Source organism: Anguilla anguilla, chromosome 18 (assembly GCF_013347855.1).
Source record: "Anguilla anguilla isolate fAngAng1 chromosome 18, fAngAng1.pri, whole genome shotgun sequence".
In the NCBI taxonomy this organism is placed as follows: domain Eukaryota; kingdom Metazoa; phylum Chordata; class Actinopteri; order Anguilliformes; family Anguillidae; genus Anguilla; species Anguilla anguilla.
In genome coordinates this window covers 31,330,616-31,354,334 of record NC_049218.1, presented here as the reverse complement: position 1 = coordinate 31,354,334, position 23,719 = coordinate 31,330,616, and the positions used below count along the sequence as shown (strand labels likewise).

The window sequence follows — 23,719 nt, the reverse complement described above, 5'->3', positions numbered from 1 at the left end:
CCGCGACTTTGTTCAAGTTTTAAATTTTGGCCCACTGTGTATTTGAGTTTGACACCCCTGCCCTAGAGTCTCAGGTAGACTGAATTGTCAGTGCAGTCAGTGAATCATTCGTGGTGTCTCTGTGTTAAGGTGAATGACTCATGTTTTGGTGGTGACTGTCTCAGGGCTGTCCTCATGACTGTGTTGGAACTTCACCTTTTTTCTGATAGCTATGATGTCATAAATGTCTTCTTCTGTGGTTTTTACTTATTGTGCACAGGCACCTCTATCTCTAGACAAAGTCCTCGGCCTAGGAGTGTCCATGTGTCAGTGTTTTGGTATATATATTGTCAGTTAGAATAATTGTCAGTTAGAATCTGTTTAAAATAACAATTTATGAATCCAGAAATGTTAATGATTATTATCAAAAACATCAATTATTAAATCACCAGATTCATTTATAGTCTGAACAACCTGTTTGATTAACTTTCATCTAAATTTACAAGCCCAAACCAAATTAAAATTAAGCGATTTATTAAGTCAGAAGTATTCAGTGTCTAATCTACAGACGAAGGTTCGACTACCTTAACAAACATTGAATGTTACTGACATAGACGCAGGTTGCAGTCACAACAATGGGAATTAAAGATGACACCAGACCATAGCTTGTCTCTCCCAAGAAAATCTCAAGATGCACCAAAATTTCAAAAACCAACAGCCAGCAGAATTATTACAAAAAGGCCATGAAATGTGTCTGAGTATGAAAAGTAGAATGCCAGATCCAGATGCAAGACTTGAATACCAATTCAAAAGTAAAGACAGGCCCACATTTGATGTACTTGGAAGAGGGGGAGGGACACCCTCTTCTCCTGGTGCATGCATACTTAATTAATGATCAGGGGAGGATTCGGGGAACACTAATTTCCTCCCTTTTATATATCATTGTTGGTTCAGGTCAATTTACAATAAAACACCTAATTTTAAGGTTATAATGAAATTAACTGTCTCCTGATGAGCATTATAGTGACATTATACAGCAAAATGTTGTGTGTTAAATCAGCTCGTACTCCCTTTTCGACTCATGCACTCACGTTGGAGTTGAATTAACACTGGACATTTTAGCCTTTGGCTATTATTGAAATGTTTGTGAGTTACTGTGTGGAGAGTTTAGATCAGGCAATAATTAACCAAATTACAAAGCCAGTTAACACTCTTTATTCTGGTACGGCCTGATGTCTGATTTTATGAATCAAACTCCAGAAGTTAATGAATATAACAAGATTTGCTGTTTGCTTATTGACTCATAGTTCGTTGACCTGTGTGTTCGATACATCTATACACACACACACACACATACACACACACACACACACACACAAATGCAGATGGATTAGCATCACCAGATCATATTGAATTATGCACCTATCAAAATTCCATGAACTTGATTTTATGATAGCTATCTCTGTGTAATGTAAACACACAAAAATGAACAGTGAATTTGAAATTAGTTCTGTCCATGAGTACAGTGTTAACTGTCCTATTTAACATTTTACGAAATTATGTGATGTCACAATGTTATGTTCATAAGTGTGTATTAATTCGTACACTTGTTTGTTCAATGAAGTAACAGTAAACACAAACTGAACAAATCCTATAAGGGATGTTGGCAGCACAAATTCTTTAAAGAATTCCATTACCATAGTGAAGAGGGAGAAGAATGATGGAAAGCTGTGGGAAGGATGGAATTTGGCTCAGAGTAATCCCAAGTGCACTCCTGAGAGGACATGAAAAGCTCTGGCACCCACCCTGGGGATATACCGCCCCCGTCCCAGGTGCTATACTGCGCTGTTGTGTTGTGTGCTGAGGGGTCTAATTACTGATGTAACATGCGTGTGTGACCACAGACAGAGCCTCCATGCTTGTGAGATGTGACCATATGAGGCGTGATGCTTAAAAACTACTATCAAGCCTGAGACAACTTAGTGAGTCTTTGGAAAATGCCTCTGAATGCTGTGTAGCGGGTATTTCCATGGTGCATATTGTATTAAAGTCTGTTACAGTGGGAAAATGTTTTTCTGATTACCTGTACCTACGTGTATGTGTTTTGAATGGTTCCTGACAGTGCATAGATTAAAGACTATTGGCATACTGTAGTGCAGTTAACATTCCTTATGGCTGCCACTAAGTTATTTTATTGAAGGTTTATCTCCCACTCAATTATTCTCTTCCTTCTCTGCATCTGCACGTGCCATGGCTGTGGAAACAAATTTTGGAATGAAGGATGATAAATGCTATTCTGTTCTGTTGTGCATATATATATATATATATATATATATATATATATAAATATATGAACTCAAGCTGAAATATGGTGAACATTTCTGTCTCTCGGCTAACCAGCATAAATCGCTGTCATTTTTCTCTGAATGTTTCGGCTTGTCTTCTTACCAAATGTGATACACATGAGTGTTTTGTTTTGTTTTGTTTTTTTTTGTGTGTGAGAACAAGCAAAAGGTGATGTTGTGGTCCTGGCTCCATCAAGTGGGTATTTGATATAATTACAACATTAAAAATATAAACTGTCCAGTCTATAGAATGAATATGCATCTCTTAAAATGGATTCTGATTATCAATTTTAAAAAAATGCAACATATTTTTATTTAGTGTTCGTTGAATCCTTAAGAACATGAAGACTTCTGAATCCTTGGTTAATTGTAGGGAGTAATTAATGCTGGATCATAGGTACAATAAGCATTTACTCAAACAAGCTAACTCTGGTTAAGAAAAATACTGCCATATGGCATTAGCAAACTTCCTCTGCAAGCTGTGTAGTGTGTCTCCCCGGTTCGGCTTGTGATAAAGCCTGTTACTGTAGGAAACTGTTGTCTGACCTGTCTACCTTGTGTACCTGCTTTAAACAGTTTCCTATCAATATGTTCAAAAATTACCCTGCCAAACCAGACATATAAACTCTGCAATAGCGAGTTTTTAACTGAACTGCCTGTGTCTGAAAGCATTGTACTCTGTAATCCAATTTCATTTCCACAATTCCACAGTTGTTCTCATGTTTTAAGCACTGCAGTCGATATGGCTGCAAACTGGTACATCGTGGGAATGCAGATGATGCTTTGACAATCAACAACAGTTTATATATCAATAGGATTATAAATAGCCTATCAGCGACCATCATTGTTCGATGTTACACTGTGACCACGTACTTATAAAGAATAGTACTGCCCAATCAAATTAAAAAACCAGCACGGTCACCCTGATATCACTTGCAATGCATTCTTTGAGAGAACAGTACTGTCACTTATAGTCATGGATACCAAATGAAAGTAGATTATCTATAAATCAATGCAGCACAAATCTTGAACCTGTCAACTTGCAATAGCATCATGAGGCCACCAGAGAGCATCCACGTGATGGATCGAGTACTCCAACACAACAACTGAGAGAGCAGTAAAAAAATTAAAAAAATTCCAATACTTTTGACTGTTTTCCCCCAAAGGAACCATGATTCATCACAAATTAAAAAATCTGTTGGAAAACTGGCATCCCTGACCTTATGGGAAAAAATATATTTTGCTTTTTAGACTCACCAGATTTGAATGATCCTGTTCACCCATTTTAAAAAATATGGAATATTATCCTGTGCGATAATGTGTCAATGATACCATTTTGTGATGTACATGCTTCATTCTGCATCTCTAGCTGGCAGGGCATGTGTGCCTGTTGCATATCTACTTTCTCACAGACACAGAAAACACTGAATCTTAATGACATGTTTTGCTGCTAGGGAGTAGAATCCTATTTTGTGACAATGAAAAATAGTGGACTAAATATGAAGCTGACTAGCACAGGTGTTATCACTAACGAGCGAACAAAAACCATAAATGCCACAGGCACTCCAGGATCAGGGTCGCCTATTCCTGCTATAGATATATCTATGTTGCTGTTTTTCGGTGAAACACATTTTTCAATATACATGATTTCAAACATGTTTTTGACATGAGTTACCCCTTACTGCCAAACACTTTGAGACCGGGTGAAAATACGATGTCAAAGTAATGGAACGTTATTCATGTGTCTACTATTTCAACAGCTGCTACTGCTAATACAAGTCCAACAACAAAGAATAAGAAGTGATGAACATTGTCACCGCTACAGCTATATGGAAACCGAAAAAAGGTTTTGTTTTGCTTCAAGGAAGAACAATTTGTTCTTTTCATTTGTGTTTCATGGTGGCCTGGAGTGGACCTATGTAAAAATTCAAATGAAGGCTTTACACACTGCATTTTCATAGCTTGGAGTTGTTTGTTCTTCTAAAATGAGGATGTAAGTAATTAAACGGCTGCAGGCCAAATCCATCAAACTCAATCAAACCATTTTTAAGACAGGGCTTCAGGGCAGGTTTTCACATTACTCAAAAATTTAATGAATCACACAGACACGGCAAAGTAATAGCACTTCGATAACAAAGTGCAAGATATAAGTAAGTAGAATATATACTTTAGCATTTTAAATCTTAAGTAACATTATTTCTCTACCATGTGAGAGATTGAGGACTGGTTAATGGCAGACATACAGGCTGGAATGACTAGCTCTTAGTTTTCTTAAAACAGTCTTCAAAGTTACAAAGTTTTCAAATAACTATTTATTTTGTTGAAGGTTTGTCCTCGTGCTGCGCCAGGTTACCACCATTTGTGATATTTAACGTCTTTCATGAACAGAAACGAAAGGGGGTTGTTTTTTATGTGGAAACAACTAACAGTAAAATACTGGTAATACTGTTTGTATATCAAAGTACAACTTAAATTTGTTTTTTAAAAAACAAAAAACAATAAAAAAATATATTTCTTGTAAAATGAATCAAACTCAGCTTTCTTAAAGTGAACCATTAAGTGAACCAGCTGCAAATTAACTCTGTATTTATTGTGTTCACATTGTGAGTGGACTTGAAAGAGTCCTATCAGGTGCACTAAAGCCTTTGTTGGAATCTCAAACCACTTGTTCAGACAACAGCTCCTGTTTGTAACAGTGGATTATGGGGAGGGGTTGATATGTGCGGTTGACATAAATACATTAACGGCAAAAAGATTAAAGTGCACCGCAATGTTATGTCCTAATGGAACGCATACCTAAAAATGGGTAGGCATTTGCACTGTAATGAAGCAAAATTGCGGTGCATTTTATTCTTTTTGCTGTTAATGCGTGCTTGTGTACCCCTTCTGTCAACCCCTGATTATGGGTAATTTTCTTCAAACAGCTCCTGCAGATGTGTTTATTATTTGGTTGTGCTGCATTGTGAGGCAGCCGATGAAAGAAGAGCACAGGTTACTTCTGACTGCACAATTCCCCACGAACGCCACCAGCGGCCATTCTGCTATTTCTTTTTAGCCGGGCATGCTCAGAAGTCATTGCAGCTGCACAGAATCAACGTACGGCAAGTCTCAAGGTATTAAACTGTTGTGGTGACAATGCACAAATTGAGCGGACCTCGAAAAGAACCACAAACGAACCGTGCTGAGATCATATGCTGAGTCTGTTTGGCGTATTCACGGACGCACAAACGAGCAAAAATGCTGAGTCATCCCTATGCGTCCACTTGAGAGGCCATAAGTGTGAAAACACCCTGAAGCTGCAGCCTGGAAGGCTCGTTAGCTCGAGTTGTGTGTTTGGCATCAAAGATGGATAGATGAGAAATAATTGCTAACCAACAAATACGCAGTTCACAGATATGCAACACAGATTTAAAAGCAGAATTGCCTTTGCAGTGACTGTATGCAAACGTGAACAAAATGACTTGTTCTGGATATCACAGTATTCATGTTATACTTTTTCATGTTATAAAAAAGTAATTTGGTCACAATACATAAGTGTATATCTTTTTGATAACAGAAACAGTAAGGACTCCCCGTGGTCTAGTAAATTTTTCAGTTACATAAATTTAGTACAAAAATCAGCCATGATTTTAAAACATTTTTATTGATAACACAGCAAGTTCCATAAAAAAGGTTGCTATCTACTTGCTATCTAACAACATGAAAAACGGAGAATATCGACATTTCAGGAATGTGAACCCTAAGTGTCACCATGACACCTACTTGGGCCAGGGAATCAACGATTGTACAGGATGTCAAAGGATTACTCCACAGGCTAACGTCAATGCAGAACGAAGTGGAATTGCACCTTGTGCTAGCATTCAAAACAAGCAAACGAAAAATAAACAACAAACCAAGAATAACGCTGAAAATTATATGCATAATGAGTTTGACGCAACCATATCCTCATCATTGGCAAATTACAGTAAATTCACTGATTTTAACATTCAATTTTTCCATGCAATATTTACTTCCATGTGCAATGCACTTCAGTAAGTTACTTTGGCTGAGAGCATCTGCCTGCTAAATGAGAAAATTTGTCATTGTAAATTGTATTGCAGCGCTAACCATTTTAAGAAGCAGGGCTTGCACCCTTGATGTTTTGATCCTGCGTGTGAGCATTCGCTAAACATTGTTTGTATACACATGAAAATTATCTGAGGAGGGAGTTTGGCTGGTATTTAAAAAAAGGGGGGGGGGGAGGGGGGTAGGGGGGTTACCCTGATGTGAGGTTGATGCTACCAGACAGTCTGTCTTTGGATAGCCCTAGACTAAAACCTTCCATCAGCAAGAACTTACACGGTTCACATTGTTACTGTACATAGAGCAATGTACTGTAGGTGCTGTGCAACTGTTTGTAAACGGTCTTGTTGCTTTTCTCATTCCACAAAGCATTCAGTTTCATCTTATTGGCCTAAACTCCATGTGAGATGCTGTCCAGGGAACAAATGCATTTTACAGATTGAGAAAAGCTAAAACTGAACAGTTTTTGTCAATAGTTCAAGGCATACTATGCAGGATTTTTTTGCCTTGCTGTGATCCTTGTCATCCGCTTGTCATTTTGCTTCGCTGTACTTTTGCTTCTTCACCTCTGCCATTGGAGTACCTTGCCAGCTACAAACGCTCCACTGAAACCTGATCCCACCCCACAGGCTCTGTGGCCACACCCGCCCCTCCCCACACTGAAAAGAGTGTCACACCCAGAAACGTCCCGAACAGACCTCGGATGAACAAATACAAGCAGAAGAGCATGGATTCAGAAGAGCATGGATTCGGAAAAGCATGGATTCGGAAAGTCTGCACAGGCCGAGATCGCCAGTACATCAAAGATATGATTGGGCATGATCATTTCATAATATTTTCGAGATGAAAATCCTATATGGTATGCCTTTAAAGTGTCTGATAGGTTTTCTATCATTTACTTATTAAAGTGTGGGTCAATGCTACAAGGATTCAGTGATCTAAGGACTCCTTTCAACGTTTGTGAACAAACACTATATCTTAGGCATGCATGCACATGCACTCAGTGCATAAAGCAAATGTGTGATCAAAGTAGACTGATCTAGCAGAAAGCACACATTCAGGGACTCCACTAATTCGGTGAGAAGCGGTAATGCCACAAGAGCTCGATGCTACATAAGGCCCAAAAATCTCTGGACTGATTTGGTGGAAAATTTCCAGCGTGATTATGTTTCTTTTTATGGGGTCCAGTGTCATTATGTTCTTACAGAGCCCTGCATTCATGGCAGTGTCTCTCGCTTGCACTACCGAATTCTGCCTTTTTACACATTACTTCAGTAAATCAGAGCCTAGTCTAGACCCCCCCCCCCAGAAAAAAAACATATTCAGCCAGTAAGTTGGATTTTGAGGAACTTGGTAAAAAGATTAGCAATATGCTCCACTGCTGTAGTTAATATTATGCATTTGAGCCAAACTGATAGTGCTAACTTTCATGTACCAGTATGTACAGTACATACAGTAAACTGCCAATAAGTGTTTCAAATTAAGGGGGTTGTAGTTTCATACACTGGTTCTTTATGAACATGTAGCTAGCATGTCTTATTGATTCCACATTACAGCCACACATATCTTCTGTTCTGTTGGAAAGGACACAGGCCATAAATCGATGATTAATTTCAATTCAGTTTTGACAGTTTTATCAGTTTACAGAAATATATATGTTTTTAATATTTCATTGAAGACATGCTAAGCTTCACACTAGTAGACATTCACTTGCCTTCCGTTTTTCTCATCCAGTCAGGAAACAAGCAAATTGGCATTTATACACTTTAATCATTTACATCGCACAAACAAATACAAATACAAGCACCTTCTTCTACAGTAAGCACCTTATTGTGCCAGGCTAAAGAAAAAAAAAAAGTACATTTCTAAAACAGGGCGCAACAGTTGATACTGATTAATGAACCTCATTAAAGCTTAAATTTTTTCCATTAGAAGAAAACTGAAGAAAAATGACCCTGCAGAAGTTCTGCATATGCAGCAATGTAAGAAATTCATTTGAAATTAATAGAAATGAATGGAAATTAATCTAAAAAGACTAGCACCTGTCAGAAGGTACAAGGTGCTCAAAAACAGCACGTTCTGGACTTCACCTCCTTACGGTGCTATTGCTGTTTATTACTGAATGCTGTGGGCACTACAGGGCTTTCTTACTGCTCTGCAGACCCACAGATCTGTATGTCCTCAGGACATCTCCTCGTACTGACTGTGCTCACTGTGTCAGCCCATCCATGTTCCATGTAAATCTATTCATTCATGAAGCACTGATCCAAAAAGAAAAAAATTAATTAAAAAACAAAAGAACAAAAATGTGTTTTGTTCCCCACATCTTGAAGGTGTCCTATAATAATGAAATGTTTATTATGTGCTGAGAAAGGTGCAATAGTAGTAGCAGAGTTTTCCTAATGGCTTTTCAAAGTGACAAAAACTGATTTTAATGAAAAAGTTAGACCAGTCTGGACCCTTTGGGCCTAAATACAGTGGACTATAAATGTACAAGGTAGAAAAAAGCAGAGTGCTCTGAAATATATTGCCGTTAAAAATATATATACAGCAACACCAATGTGTGTTTTTTAAAGACGCATTGTAAAATCTGAAAGCAGTAATACATAGTATGTTTGTCCATAAATTGAAGTTGCAATATCATGATAATACATTTTACTTCAATATATCGTCAGCATATTCCACATCCGTAAGTGGAGTGGTGTGGGTACCCCAAACGAACCACAAAATGTGTGGAGCTGTCATTTGTTATCAACAACTGACTGAATTTACTCTTTATAATTCTGAATTTTAACCGATGTTTACCTGCACTCTATTGCTCCAAATTTCGGTTGGCAAAGGGCGATGCTTTCGCCGCTTTTTGTTGCCGTGGCGATAATTGCATACGTTTAAGCTGCTGGTTAAAAGGCTGGGTCAGCGCTACAGCCAGGGGTGGAGTTTTATGGAATTTTACCGAGCCAGAAAAGGTTGGAGCCATTTTCCGAGCAGTGTTTTCTGTCCGCGTCATTCGAGCACACAGACCATGCACTCGCGCGTGTGGTAATTATTTTCGACGCCCCTGCGGGTCTTAAAAGACACAGGCTCTTTGTGTAACGGTCTAGCCGCTGAAGGACCAGGTTGTGGGTCACGGATAATTAGGGGTAAGCACCACACCCCGTCAGCGCCCTCCGGTGGACGCCCTGCCTCCTCACAGCCGGACGCTCGTGGCCTAGCACCGCAGCCCCCGTCCCCCAGCGTTCAGTACAGGAGAGAGCCAGACGGGATACCACGCCTCAGGCTCCTCATTAACACATCACTGAACACACCGCTCAGTGTGCTCAGTGTTCAGCGGTGCTCGGTGTGGCGTGCTGTGGAGGCCCAGAGTCCAAGCTGGGGGTTAGAACCCGATACGAATCCTTCACAGCAGTTAGAACCTCCCGTTCCGAGCCACGTCACCAGGGTTACCGCAAAAAAACCCAAAACAAAATAAAAAAAGAAACGGCCTTCGTATCTCAACAGGCCTACAGCTGCGCTCATCTAGCAGAGAGAGAAATCCTAATATCTCCACTGCGTCCCTTAAAGCCTACATTTACAATCCAGTTTATTTCACAGTGCCCACTCACTGTTCAGTTATGGCGAGATCTTTCACAAACAAATCATTAATCTCTCCCTCTCCCCACCGCTCTGAAAACACAGCGGGGAACTTAACACGCCCCACGGCTACGGCGTATAAAAACCTCCTTTTCAAAACTAAAACAAAAATAATAATGACATAAAAAATTCAGTCACAAAAAAAGAAAACAGTCACAAATTGCACTGCCTAAAGTGTCAAGCACAGCGTCCCATGGCAAAATAAATACGGACCACAAATAAGTTACAAGTACCTGAGCGGGGACTCGTAGCACCGGACTGAGCGGCCAACCCAAGCTCAGCACAGCTCAGCCCCTCGTAGAGAAACTCCCAAAAAACGACAAAGCTCGTCCAGAGGGTTTGAGTCTCTTAGTGCAAATCAGGATCGCGTTCTTTGTGCGGGAGTTTCGGGCGTCCTGTCCAACGCGTCCTCTACTTCACGCCAGCGAAGGTGTGAGGCTTTGGCAGGATGTGGGGTTGCCTGGGTGCGGGTCTGAGAAGGACAAAGGAAGAAGAGGGTTGCAATCGCGTGTTCCTGCATGTGCAAGGCCACATTCTTGAGACAAAAGGAGGTCAAAGAAAGTGTCTGCAAGTTCAGCACATCAATGGAACTGTCTGGCTGTCTGCAGACACATCAGCGGAAGTCTACAAATGCATTTCACAACAAAACAATTTCATTGTCTTCGCTCTGGATTTCATGCAAAGTAATTTGATGATGTGTTGAATTCATGCAAAGTAAGGGCAAAATGTAGAGGTAGAAAAAAATAGAAGCATCAGACTTGGAACCACATGGTTACAGGATTTAATCCCATGTGCAGACTCCTGCTGTACAGTGCTTTGATCGAGCAGATAGTGTACAGCATCAGCGAATGCACTGCACCTATTTTCAAAGCACCTGTCAGTGCTGAAGGAGATGTGTGCTTTACGTTGGAGAACAGAATGGAATAAAAAAAGAGAAAAAAGAGAATCTGACTTCCATCGGGAAGTGGAAATTAGACTTCATCTCCCATCATCCCCACCCCCACCACCCCCCCAGACACTCACCTGGCAGGCTGTGGGACAGCAGGCATGGGCCTGGAGACCCGGGGGAGGCTGGGAATCGGGACGGACGCAGGAAAGCGGACTCCCGTGGCAGAGGGACCGTGGCTCGGGCGGGACGTTCGACACAGGGGGTCTGCGGGCAGCGGCTTCTGGGGCGGGCGGGGCTTCTCCCAGTCCTGCCAACAGACCAATAGGAGACCAGCGGTCTTAAACACTGACCAGCGCACATAAACACACCCACACTGACCAGCACACATAAACACACCCAGTCCTGCCAACAGACCAATAGGAGACCAGCGATCTTACACACTGACCAGTCCACATAAACACACCCAGTCCTGCCAACAGACCAATAGGAGACCAGCGATCTTACACACTGACCAGCACACATAAACACACCCAGTCCTACCAACATACCAATAGGAGACCAGCGGTCTTACACACTGACCCGCATACATAAGCACACCCAGTCCTGCCAACAGACCAACAGGAGGCCAGCGATCTTACACACTGCCAATCACACATAGACACACCCAGTCCTGCGAACAGACCAACAGGAGATCAGTGGTCTTGCAAGCATTTGCAGCCACCAGATGTTTTTTCTTAAAATTGTCAGTAATCTGCAAATCTTACTCATATTTAAAGTTGAAGTACATCATATAATAAATCAACTCAGTTATTTAACACACATTCTGTACAGATGTGTGCTGAGAAGTGCTTAAGAGTCAGGGGTTTTACTGCTGCTCTACCACCAGGGGGCGATGATAGTCCATCTCATTTACTGTCTTGAGCCAAGATGGCTGATTCACAGCATTGGTGAGCAAGAGCATGCGATGGAAAGTCGTCATGTGTTACTAATCCATTCCAGAGGGTGGTGGAGGGTAGGATGAGGTAATGACCAGCATCTGCTGATGCCTCTGCCACAGCTGTTCTCCATCCAGTCGGTTGGAAAGGGGAAAATCTGTCAGACTTTAACCACACGGGGGAGGGGCGCCAAAACTTCAGACACCCCCCCGCATAGAGTCGGTTACCAAATGGAACCAGGCCTTGCAGGTTCGTTCGGTCCTCTGTTCTGTGATCCTGTGAAAACAGGCAGGCTGCACCCTTTTTTCCCAGAGGCATAACTGCCCAAACCAGCCAGCCGAAGCCGTGCGTGGCCTAGAATTTACCACACCGGCGACTGCCACAACACGCAGCTCGCTGATTGGGCAGAATGATCTCCTGTTCAGAGTGGAAGATGTCATCCATATGGAAGAACTAATGCTGTGTTAGTTGCTCTAGATAACAGTGTCTGCTAAATGCCTGCAATGTAATGTAATGTAACTGTTTTGTGTGTAGTGGAGGACTCTGGGTGCTTTTGGGTGGTGCAAGAAGAGGCTAACCTGTTCCAAAATAAGCGAGCTAAAAACAAGGGGGATTTACGTGAATCAGCGCAGAAAGTATCAAACTGAGGAGATGCTAAAGTTGCTAAAGAGTGATTCCCTCTCCATTTGGTGCGCCACGTTCTGTGAGATCGCCCCTAAGAGCTGGGGTCTGCCCTACGCTAACGTGCTAACGGGCTCTCGCACGCCGATCCCTTTGGCTGAATGTAAAGAGCTAGCGGGCGGTCCTTTATGGTGCCTTGATAAATGATGCAGTGGCATGACTCCATTACGCTTCTGCAGTGTCCACAGCATAAGCCAGTTTACACTCAATGACTCTACTTCCCTTGCAGTAACACCTGTAGAAACTACTCGCAGATGCTATCCCCATTGCTTTTCTAAACACCACAACATCCCTCTGCTTCCCCATTTCCAGTAGATGAGAGTAGTTCCCTACCATTAGTATGTAAAGTAATTAGATAGAGCCTGGAGTTAGGCTTCTCCAGCCTGGGCCCCTGCAGGCTGCCTGTGCCCCTGTCATGTGTGATTAATTCGGCTCGTAAAGGCGGCCTCGCCGGCAGGGCGGTGGTTCTGATCCGGCTAACGCGGCTGAATTCGGCGGGACTGCAGGTCCGCACCCGTGGGGGTCACGGTGCGCCTCCGGCCCGAGCCAAACCGGCCCGCGCCCTTTCATCTCCAAACCCCATTTGGGCAGTAATCAGGACCATGCAGGGCCAATCACAGAGGCCGGGGCAGAGAGAGGGGGTGAGGGGGGGGGCAAACATGGCTTCTCGCTGGACGTTCCAAACCCTCTTCTCTAGAGCGGAGTGTGAGTACTACAGCACCTGGGAGCGGTTACAATGCCCCCCCCCCCACAGTTTACTTCTCCTTCATAAATAAGGAAAATCATATTCTGACAGGGTCATGTCCTCATTTCAGCCAATTCAGTAATTATAAAATAAATAAATTCATGAATTAAAAAAAAATGTTATGGGCTCTATTCAGTACATGGATTGAATTTCAATTAATTTCATGAATTGAATTGATTTGACCGAAAGTGGAATTCACCTTGATCCCATGTCCCTTAAATAAGGAAGATGCCTATAAGAATGTCTTTGTTTCCCTCTTATTATTCTCCTATATGAGTTCATTGTGAATCCAGTGTTTACACCACAGAGGGCTTAAGGTCTGACAGCTAAAGAAAAACAAAACATAGAATATAGAATCCCTTGAGCTAGCTAATTACTTCAGTAAAATGAAATAATATCTGTTCAAATAAAATGCAGTGGTCATATTTCCTGATCAGTAGCATTCACCTATATTCACACATTTTGCTAGTTAAGGGTTTTTTACGGCTTGTCTGAAAACTCTGGGAGTCGCATCCAACCTGTGATTCAAATGTGTTTTACAATTAAAGTTCATTATTCCTCGACATAACTGCATTACATGAATGATTCACTACACTTGTGAACAAACTCCAAGTCTCACTGCAGTATTTCTGTGACATCAGCTGCAATAGTTTTATTTAACCTATTAAATCAACAATTTAAAAATTAACATATTTAATGTCATCGCAAAGATTTATGGCATAGTCCACCTGGCAAAAGATAAATCTGATGCTTCCTTCAAAACTGCCAAATTAAGGCTGTGAAAGTAGGCAGAATTCCTTTGATGCTAATGAATCAGAAGTATACTGAAACGTGTGATTTTTTAAACTTCCTGTCTGAAAATGGTGCTTTTTTAAGTCAGCATTTTGGTGAAATGACAGGCATCCTGCATATTGTTCATCGAGGAGCACAATGAGAGTACTTGACTGGTACTGCAGGACGCACCTGAATCATGGAGAACACTCAAGACAGGAAATCATGAAAGGTTTTGCACTTACCTGGTCTGGCCTGTAGGGGCGCTGACGAGGCAGGCTGCAAAAAGAAGCCGCTGTCTGAGGGACGTGGCTGAGGGGAGGGAGGACCCTGTGTGGGGGTGGAGCTGGGGGCGGGGCCAGGGGGATGGGTGAGCTAATGCGGATTGGCTGGTACTGGGGAAGCCTGCACAGGCTGTGGGAGTGGAAACCGTGAGGAGGGAGAAGAGGCTCCGCCCCCTGGTGGACGGGCTGAAAACAAACATACCACAGAAGCATAAGACGCTATTTAGCACTCAACATAATATAATATAATATAATATAATATAATATAATATAATATAATATAATATAATATTGTCCATTACTGTTATTAGTGAATACAAACTGGATATGTATATGCAGTATTTAGGAAGTGCTAACCTCCCATCATACACTGAATGTAAAAAAGGAAAAATGAACAATAAATACATGGTGTATTTACATACGTACTTATGTACGTACGTACATACATACAAACATGCATACATACATTATTTTAATTTAATTAAATTTGATCCTTTGCCACATACACCTTATGATAGTTAGTCATTTGTTTCAGTGCGCTTACAAGAATACAAAAAAAACCACATATACAAAAAACAAGAAAGCACATCGAACATCAGACCCTTGATAAATGAGAAACACTATCGTACACTCGAGTACGTATAGGTCAGTTATTGGGCCTCATTCACGAAACGTGCATGATCATATTTGATCGTAAACTGTGTGTAAGAATGTTTCCACAAACAATTCAGTATTCATCTTTTTTTCTTATCTGTATTTGTTCATGGCTGTTTCCTTATGCTAATCACATGAACAGGATTGTGCATAAAATTTACAAACAGTCAGCATTTGTCATATCATACACCTGGGATACGCACAAAACCAAGGTCTGCCCAAGGTGTCACAAATCCCATATTGATCTTTCATAGAAACATTTTTAAGAACAAAAGTAAGAATAATTGAAGAAAAGTTTTGTGAATGAGGCCCATTGTGAGTAGTACAAAAGAATACAGTGTCAGGTCAGTCTAAGTTAGTTATATCTTTTACCCAGGTTCATATGATAAAGTGATTGATAAGTCCTGTGACATATTTAAGGCACAAACAAGTTCAGGGTATGTGCTGTTTCTATAAGCCTAGATGTTCTGGTTTTGGTACATCAGAGTCTCTTCCTTGAGGTGAGGGGGGAGAGGGGGGTAAGCAGGGAATTGGTGTGAGGGGGTATTTTTAGTATTTTAAGACCTGTCTGCTGTTATGGACCCCAGAGAGAGGGGAGGGGGGAGGTCAGTACCAATGTTTTTAGAGGCTGTGTGTACAATTCTGCTTGATTGATTGATTTCATGAGCGGTGGAACAACTGAACCAAACTGCTATTGAAAAAGTGAGAGAGATTCAATCGCAGCTTCGTAGAACCCAGGCGTGCACTCTCTCGAGACTCTAAACGCCCTTAGCTGCTGTAAGAAAAAAAAAAGAAGTGTTGCAGGCAACACTGTTGAATCTAAACCTCACTCATATTGACCATTAGTCACCACAGGGTTTCTTCATGCACACTATGGGACGATCCAAGGAAAATCCAGAAGAAGTTGACAAAAAGTTATTGAAATATATCAGCCTGGAAAGGGCTACAAAACCATTTTGAAGGCTCTGGGACTCCCACGAACCACAGTGAGGGCCATTATCCCCAAATGGAGAACCCTAGAAACAGCGGTGAGTCTTCAAAGGAGTGGCAGATTCCCAAATTATAGAAAGGTGTTTGGTTGCAGCTATTGCAGCTAAGGTGGTGCAACCAGTTGTTAAGTTTAAAGGGGCAATTACCTTTTCATATGGCTGATATGGGTGTTTGATAAATTCATTAATTAAATTAAATAATAATTTACAAAAATGTGTTTTGTTTTCTCAGTTCCCCTTTCCCTAATATTACGTTTTGTCTAAAGATCTGAAACCATTCTCTGTGTAATCTGAAAGCGGCAAATACTTTTTCAGTGCACTGTACATATAAATCTACAGAGCATGTCTGCACTCTACCCATAATGCACTTTGTGTCTGGAGTCATTATCAATAGAAACATATTCTATATACTAACGTTCTACAGTCAGAGCCCAGACAACCCCCTCATTCCTGCTTCCCCCTCCTATCCCTGTTCCCTGAAGCAGTCTTCCAGTCCTCCACGGACAAGGAAACACTCCCAAATCAAAGCAGGAGCTTTCCGACTGTCCCGAGCAGACGTTGCTTCTTGTGAGCGAGCCTCAGTTCACCTGAGACGGCCTCCCTGGATTAGCACCGACGTGATCAAGCGCATAACTGCCTAGCCAGGAGCACAGCTGACACAAACAGGAACACAGCTGAGACAAACAGGAGCACAGCTAACAAAACCAGGGACACAACAAACAAAACTAAAGCACACAACTGACACAAACTGACAGGCACCTCTGACATCATTCTAAACGCTTATGTAAACTGTAAATTTCCTTCAGTGTAAACAACTCTTTCTTCTCAGTTGAACCAATCAGCTGCACCCTTTAAATTCTGCCCTGCTGTTGGGCCTATCACAGGATGTGTCTAACGACATTACAGTGGGGCTCACGTTTCAAAGCTGCTGACTCTCATTTACAGTAAGGGTCCAGCCGACTTCACAAACAACGCACCCCTCATTAATATTCCCCGAGGAGAGAGCTGAGCAAAATTAATTGCTGCTTCTTTCAACGGTCGTCTCATTCAAATCAAGAGCTTAGGAATGTTTGTGCATTTCTATCAATTGTGAGTTAAGGTTCTTTGCCGCGTCTTTATTCCATACAACAGAGAGAACATCTGAAATGGCTTTGTTATACACATTAAAACTGACACAAGTAATATAACACTGTACTATGATATGGGACTTAAGAGTTCTAAAGCTATGGCAAGACGTCTCGGCCGGTCCATAGGATAGCCAACTCTGAGGACATATGCGATTGATTCTCATGGTGCAGGTGGGGGTTTGACCCCGACTGCAGCACTTTCTGGGCTACAGTCCCCTCACTATCTGTTACTCTCTGCTTCTGGCTTTCTGAACAAAACACAAACTACAAAAGGAGGACAGGCAGTCCTACTATCCTTTAAAAAAAAAAGAAAATATGTGAAGTTGACTTAAAACTATACTATCTACAATACTATACTATACTATCTAACTTTATCTATACAGAATTTTTCACGCATCTGTTTTCCACAGAAGAGAGATGACATAAGGAAAAGGCACAGGAGAGAGGAATGTTAGCAGAGCCCTTTCGCATAAACTCCTGAAACTGTGGTGTAACTGGGTCATAGCACCAGAAGCTCCTGTCTGCCTCCGCTCTCCATGGCGACAGCTCACGGCTTTTCAGCCAATCACGACTGCGGTGAAACCGTGGCGGGGAGAAGCGCACGGCCGTATCCACGGCGTCCAGCCGAGCTCTGATTGGAGAGCGATCGCAACCCGCTCTGTGTGGAGCCGGGGGGTGGGGGGGGGGGTTGGGGTGACTGCGGGTTGGCAGTCAGACCCCCCCCCGCCGCCCCCCTCCGGCCAGCTACCCCCCCCCCCCCCCAGGCTGGAGCTGGGACCCGTGGAGAGGCTGACCTTGTAAATGCTGAAGCTGTGGGGTTTGGCTGGGGGTTGGCGCAGAGGGGAGGCTCTGTAAGTAGGGTGTGGCTGATTTGGGCTGGACTGCCTGCTGGACCCCACAGTCCTGCAGAAAAGCAGGGACAAGTCCTTAACAATAACACACATTCAGAAACTCCACTTTCCCCTACCTTATTACATTTAAACACAGTGATTTTCACACATTTCACATATTCACAATGTTTGTACAGCGGGATATTTACTGAAACAGTGCAGGCTAAGTACCTTGCTTGACATAACCTGCAATCTTTAAGTTATAGACCCAGGTCCCTAACTATTTACTATTCTACTACTCACTGCTCGTCTAAATGTGAAACATTTCCCTTAAGAATTGAGGTCCATAAAATTGATGAACGTACAATATTTCATTTCATACAGTACAATGGAAACTGGCTTATTTGGGTCAGTTCCTGATTTATGACCCTTAACTGGACAATAAATACAAGAGATCAGTGATGCAAGTAATGTCCCCTCCCACCGTTCTGTACTCAGTAAATGCTGGCTTCATGAAGAAAACAAGTAACTGTACCTTAGCTTCTCGATGGTGGTCTTCTTGTTGGTGAAAAGTAGGCCAATGAGAGTCTTCCTCTTGAAGCACATGATGAGGCCAGCGGTCATTACCACCGCCATCGTCACTAGGATCGCCACCACCACACTCCTGCTGTCTGCTGATGTCACACGCACACACACACATGTATAGACACACACAGTCACACACATACAGACACACACACACACACACACACAGGCACACACACACACACACAGACAGTCAGTCAGTCTATAGAACTCCACAAGTGTTTTGATTCACTGTTCCAAATTTCTGTTCACCCATCCATGACTGTCTTTAAATGCGTACTGAAAGCTGTAGTTTAGCAGCCTGTGTCTGAGCCTGTGGTGTGGTGTGGCGTGGTGTTGGGGGGGTGGGTGGGGTGGATGAAGGCCCCGGGGTGGGCCCAGTACCTGCCAGTCTCATGGGGCCGCTGTCCACACTCCCCCCAAAACCCGAGCGGTCACAGAAAGGGGGGCTCCAGTGCGCCTCACAGTGGCAGTTCTTCTTATTGTTACAGACCTGTCAGCAGAGAGCAGAGCACAGCTCAGTTCACACTGACATGACATGACATATTCAGCAGATACTCTTATCCACAGTGACTTAACATTCTTATAGACCACGCCTAATAATAAAAACAGTAATTTTATTTTTATATTTGAAAATTTGAATCTGAATGGGAGCGTATTTGCTTTATGTAAATTAGCCAACATATTCCCGCCTCACACTTGGAGCGCTCAGGTGTGAGATGTGTGAGAGCCATTACACACCCATGTATCATCCAGATGGACATGTGTGTAAGAATCTGGTTCCTGTTATCCGGTTCCCGGTGTTGACAACCATCAGTCACACGTGCTCCACACATCCACACGCATGTGTGCAGACACACATACGCACACTCGCCGAGCACAGTCGGAAAATGAAAGGGCGCACGGAACAGACAATTCCGGAATATTCCGTTCTGGAGGGATCGCGGGATTCCTGATGAGGTAATGAAGGCCGTGTTCGGCACCGTGCCTCTGGGTGGAAAAAACGCGCCCATGTCTGAAACCGGGGGGGGGGGGGGGTCGTGTTCTACTGTGTGAAGCCGTAACTACAGCTGGGACTGGCCTCCTCCCTGGCCCCCACCGGAACACACCCCAGCCCCACTCCCTGCTCCAATGCCTGGTCTTAGTCATTCATAAAGCAGTGGAGTTGCAGCCAATCAGAACCGCCCACGCCAGCTTGCAAAGATGCACCGCTTAAGGCCACATTTCTGACATCATCCAGGCCTGGAAGATCTCAGAACACAACGGCTCTTTAATGAGAAAACCTAAAGCAGAACTAATAACATAACACACTGCAGAGCTGATGCCATGTTAGCGATGATCACATTCGCATACTGCGGGGAAATTAAGAGGTTTTTATTTTTTATACCCCGATCTCCAATTCACCACACAAAACAACAAAATAAATAAGACAACAAAAGCGACCAAACTGCACCCCCTAACCACCACACCACCCGCTGAGACATTTCAAACACCGAAGGATGATGTGGGTTTCACCGAATTGAGCTTTTGGATCCCAGTGCAACGCTGAGAGGGCCTGCTGCTCGAATGGAGGGGGATGATGACTCATCGCATGTTTTTTTAATGCGTTTCCTCACATTTTCTGCCCGGCTTGGAATGGTTGATGGCAGACAGCTGTGGACATGCTGCAATCTCCGCAGCCCATGATGTGGGAGAGAGGAGACGAGCTTGCACGCTCTTCCCAAGCGTGTGATGTCAGCAGCTGCTCTCGAGGCGGCCCGTAAGCCAAGCTCGCACTGACATGAGTCAGTGGAAGACACATCATGTACAGTTTTAGCAAGCAGACCGCGGCAACCCGGTCGACCAGTAGGGGTCGCCAGTGAGCCATGAGAAGTGCATCCTGGCTGACTGATCTTTCTCCAACCCTGGCGATGCTGCTGACAAAGTATTTCCAGCTCTGTAGTGCCCATTGTCATAGTCAGAATTCAGACCACTATCGAGAATTCAGATACCAGACCATGGGACCCATCCACACACTGGAACAGAGCAATAACAGGTACCAGACCATGGGGCCCATCCACACACTGGAACAGTGCCTTAACAGATACCAGACCATGGGGCCCATCCACACACTGGAACAGAGCAATAACAGGTACCAGACCATGGGACCCATCCACATACTGGAACAGAGCCATAACAGGTACCAGACTATGGGACCCATCCACATACTGGAACAGAGCCTTAACAGATACCAGACCATGGGGCCCATCCACACACTAAAAGTTAAGAGTCTTAGTAGAAACAAAATGATTAATGTAGATTAAAGCAGGGCTCTCGAATCCTGTCCCTGTGGGGCAACCAGGTCTGCCTCTTGTCCTCCTGGCTAGATTAGCCATTCTTAATAAACAAATTAAAGCTTTTGATTGCACCACCTCACCTGGTTTCTGAGCCCTAATTGGTCTCGAATTTGAATAAAAAACAGGAGCTTTGTAGAGCAGGCAGCGAGGCCTTTCCCCAGTGTCCCTGTAGCTGAACGTATGGCGCCTGGACTAAGAGGACTCACCCCGTGGCCGCTGCATTTCACAGAACATTCGTGCACTCCGAACACGCTGACATTCTGGCACCGCCGGTTCAGACACATCTGCAGAACGACAGAACGGAGGACAGGCGCCATTTTAAATATACACACTGTCATACCAATCAGTCAACCAACTGAAAAATCGTATTTACATTCATCCTGTGTATTAAATGAAGGATTTTCCATTGATCATTTAGAGCATGTGACTTTTAGCTAAACAAAATGAAAGAAAATAAATCAAATCAAATAAAGAAATAAGACTGTGACAACCTACAGATTCAGCAAATAGAAACATAGAAGTGTCCTTAATCAAGACTGGATAGACTTCTACATACACCAAGAATATTCCTTAACCTGTTTTAGCTTAAGATAATACTGAAAATGTTATGATGATGCAAAGGTTTTATGAAGCATTAATATGTTGGATTATAAGATTGCTTTGATCCCATAGCAGGTTCAGGTAGGTGAAGAGCTGAATGCTATTTTCACGACAGGAATTTAAACTAATTTTGAGGGTCTTAGACAGAAATCTAAAGGAGGAGACATCCAGCTCTGAATGAATTAAGTTCTAATACCCCAATAAAGGTCTGATTTATATCTGATTGACATTGTTCTCATGCCTATAGGCACCGCTCTTTTGCATATTCTTTACATTAATTTACAGGCATTTAGCTGACACTCTCATCCAAAGTGAATTAGCACAGCTGTTCCATTTTCATATAGTATCCATTTAAACGGCTGGATATATACTGAAACAATTCAGGTTAAGTACATTGCCCAAGGGTACAATGGGAGAGTCTTACCTGGGAACCAAACCCTGGAAAAAGCAAGCCCAGGTGCCTAACCACTACACTACACTGCAGCCTACAATGCAACACAATGCATTGGCAGTCAAAAAGAGAATATTAATGTAGCACGACCACTCCTTTACACTTCTCAAAGGAAAAACAGACACTTCTGGGTTTGATTGAACGGAACTCAGAAACGTAGTGCAGATGTTAGCCTTTAGGGGCAGGGCAAATTCATTCTATTGCCCAAGCACTGATTTTATAGACAGAATTTTATATAGTCAATTTAATACAGAATTGAGATCTTGAAACAACGTTGCTGTCAGCATGTTGTAAAGTTCTTGTTTAATACGCATTCCTGGTAGCGTTGTCATTTTTCAGATTTTAAACTGGTGGGATGTTTGTGCAAAACGGACACATGAGAAAAAAAAGAGCCGTCAGTCTACAGGCACATCTATTGAGAATTAAGTTTTTGGGGTCTCTGCTATTTGGGCACCATAAAACGTTCAGTTTTTAAACCTTTATTCAAAAGCGAATGACCATTTAGACCTGCCAAAGGAACTAGCTAATAAGCAGCGTTTTTCTGAAATTATGGCTCATGAAATTGCAGGGGAGTTGAATATTCTGAAGGGAATAGAAGGCCACCTCAGCTCTACGGCTCTAGAAGTGACGCCGGGCTCTGTCCGGTCCGTGTTCCGACAGAGAGCCTCACCATGCCCTGGCTGCACTTGGTGCCGGTCAGAACCAGGCCCGGGTCCGGCATGTCGTCCCCCAGGTACACGTGCGTCCCCCTGCACAGGATCCGCCCCCCTTCCTGCAGAGGGATGTTGGTTTCTATGGATACGGCGTTGGTGCCGATGACGGGTCGGTTGGCACCCCCTTGGCACTGGATTTTTCCACACTGCGCGTCTCTGACAGGGAAATAAGCACAATGCCGGTCACATGATCAACCCCCTCTCGACAGTTATTAAGCCATGGCTGTAGCATGTCATCAAACAATGCTTCAGGGTCACATTCAAACAATAACTGCAGTTATTCAGATCACAACTGCGATTTTTTCCTGTAACTGACAGCAATGTCCAAGGCCACCAGTAAGATCTGAACACTGAAATGTTTCTTAAAATCCAGGAATATTTTAAAAGCAGAATCATTCATATTTTTAAAGGCCTGTTGTATAATGAACCCGTTAGTTTGGGAGTGCCTGTCTCACTGTTTCCCCAGAAACGCTGTTGTTCTCTCTTCTTCTATTTCTCTCATCTTCCCCAAAAGAAGATGGCCGACCGTTTAGCGTGGGCAGAAGAGTTACCGTGCTGCACATTTGGCGAAGGACCCTCTGGAATCCTTTCCGCAGTTTCCGTACGGATCCCCGGCGGAGTTCACCCTCTCAAAACAGATCCCAGGGGCCGGCTTGGCTCCTGAGAGAGAGAGAGAGAGAGAGAGAGAAAGGGAGGAAGAGAGAGAGAGAGAGAGAGGAAGGGAGGAAGAGAGAGAGAGAGAGAGAGAGAGGAAGGGAGGAAGAGAGAGAGAGAGAGGAAGAGAGGGAGAGAGAGAGAGAGAGAGGAAGAGAGGGAGAGAGAGAGAGAGAGGAAGAGAGAGAGAGAGAGAGAAAGGGAGGGAGAGAGAGAGAGAGAGAGAGAGAGAGAGAGAGAGAGAGACAGGACATGAGCAAAGCTGCTGTGTCAGCTGATCCAGGATCGACCAATCGCAAGGCTGAGAGCACAATCGGCGCCAGACCCTGCTTGGATTACCTGCTTTGCCTGATTCCAGCTTTGAAAATATCCACCCGTTATATGATTAATGATTATAACAGCAGGGAATGCCAAATTGCTTCATCCCAAGCTCGGCTAAAATGACCCCATTTTTGGAAG

At 43.2% G+C, this 23,719-nt stretch overlaps 1 protein-coding gene across 2 annotated transcripts in view; it reads right to left on the bottom strand.

The window, feature by feature from the left end:
- Positions 1-8,136: 8,136 nt before the first annotated feature.
- The window catches only part of LOC118217673 (disintegrin and metalloproteinase domain-containing protein 12-like), a 94,858-nt gene continuing 79,275 nt past the window's right edge, over positions 8,137-23,719 (bottom strand). The window contains exons 15-23 of one of the 2 annotated variants that reach the window (XM_035399622.1): positions 23,158-23,266; positions 22,564-22,762; positions 21,049-21,126; positions 18,891-18,999; positions 18,457-18,595; positions 17,886-17,994; positions 14,283-14,507; positions 11,040-11,212; positions 8,137-10,488 (exon numbers count right to left, since the gene is read on the bottom strand). In XM_035399622.1, the coding sequence (XP_035255513.1) occupies positions 10,428-10,488; positions 11,040-11,212; positions 14,283-14,507; positions 17,886-17,994; positions 18,457-18,595; positions 18,891-18,999; positions 21,049-21,126; positions 22,564-22,762; positions 23,158-23,266 (1,202 nt within the window). In that variant the 3' untranslated portion in view covers positions 8,137-10,427. The remainder of the gene's footprint in view (positions 10,489-11,039; positions 11,213-14,282; positions 14,508-17,885; positions 17,995-18,456; positions 18,596-18,890; positions 19,000-21,048; positions 21,127-22,563; positions 22,763-23,157; positions 23,267-23,719) is intronic. The other variant, XM_035399623.1, reaches the window with a different exon arrangement.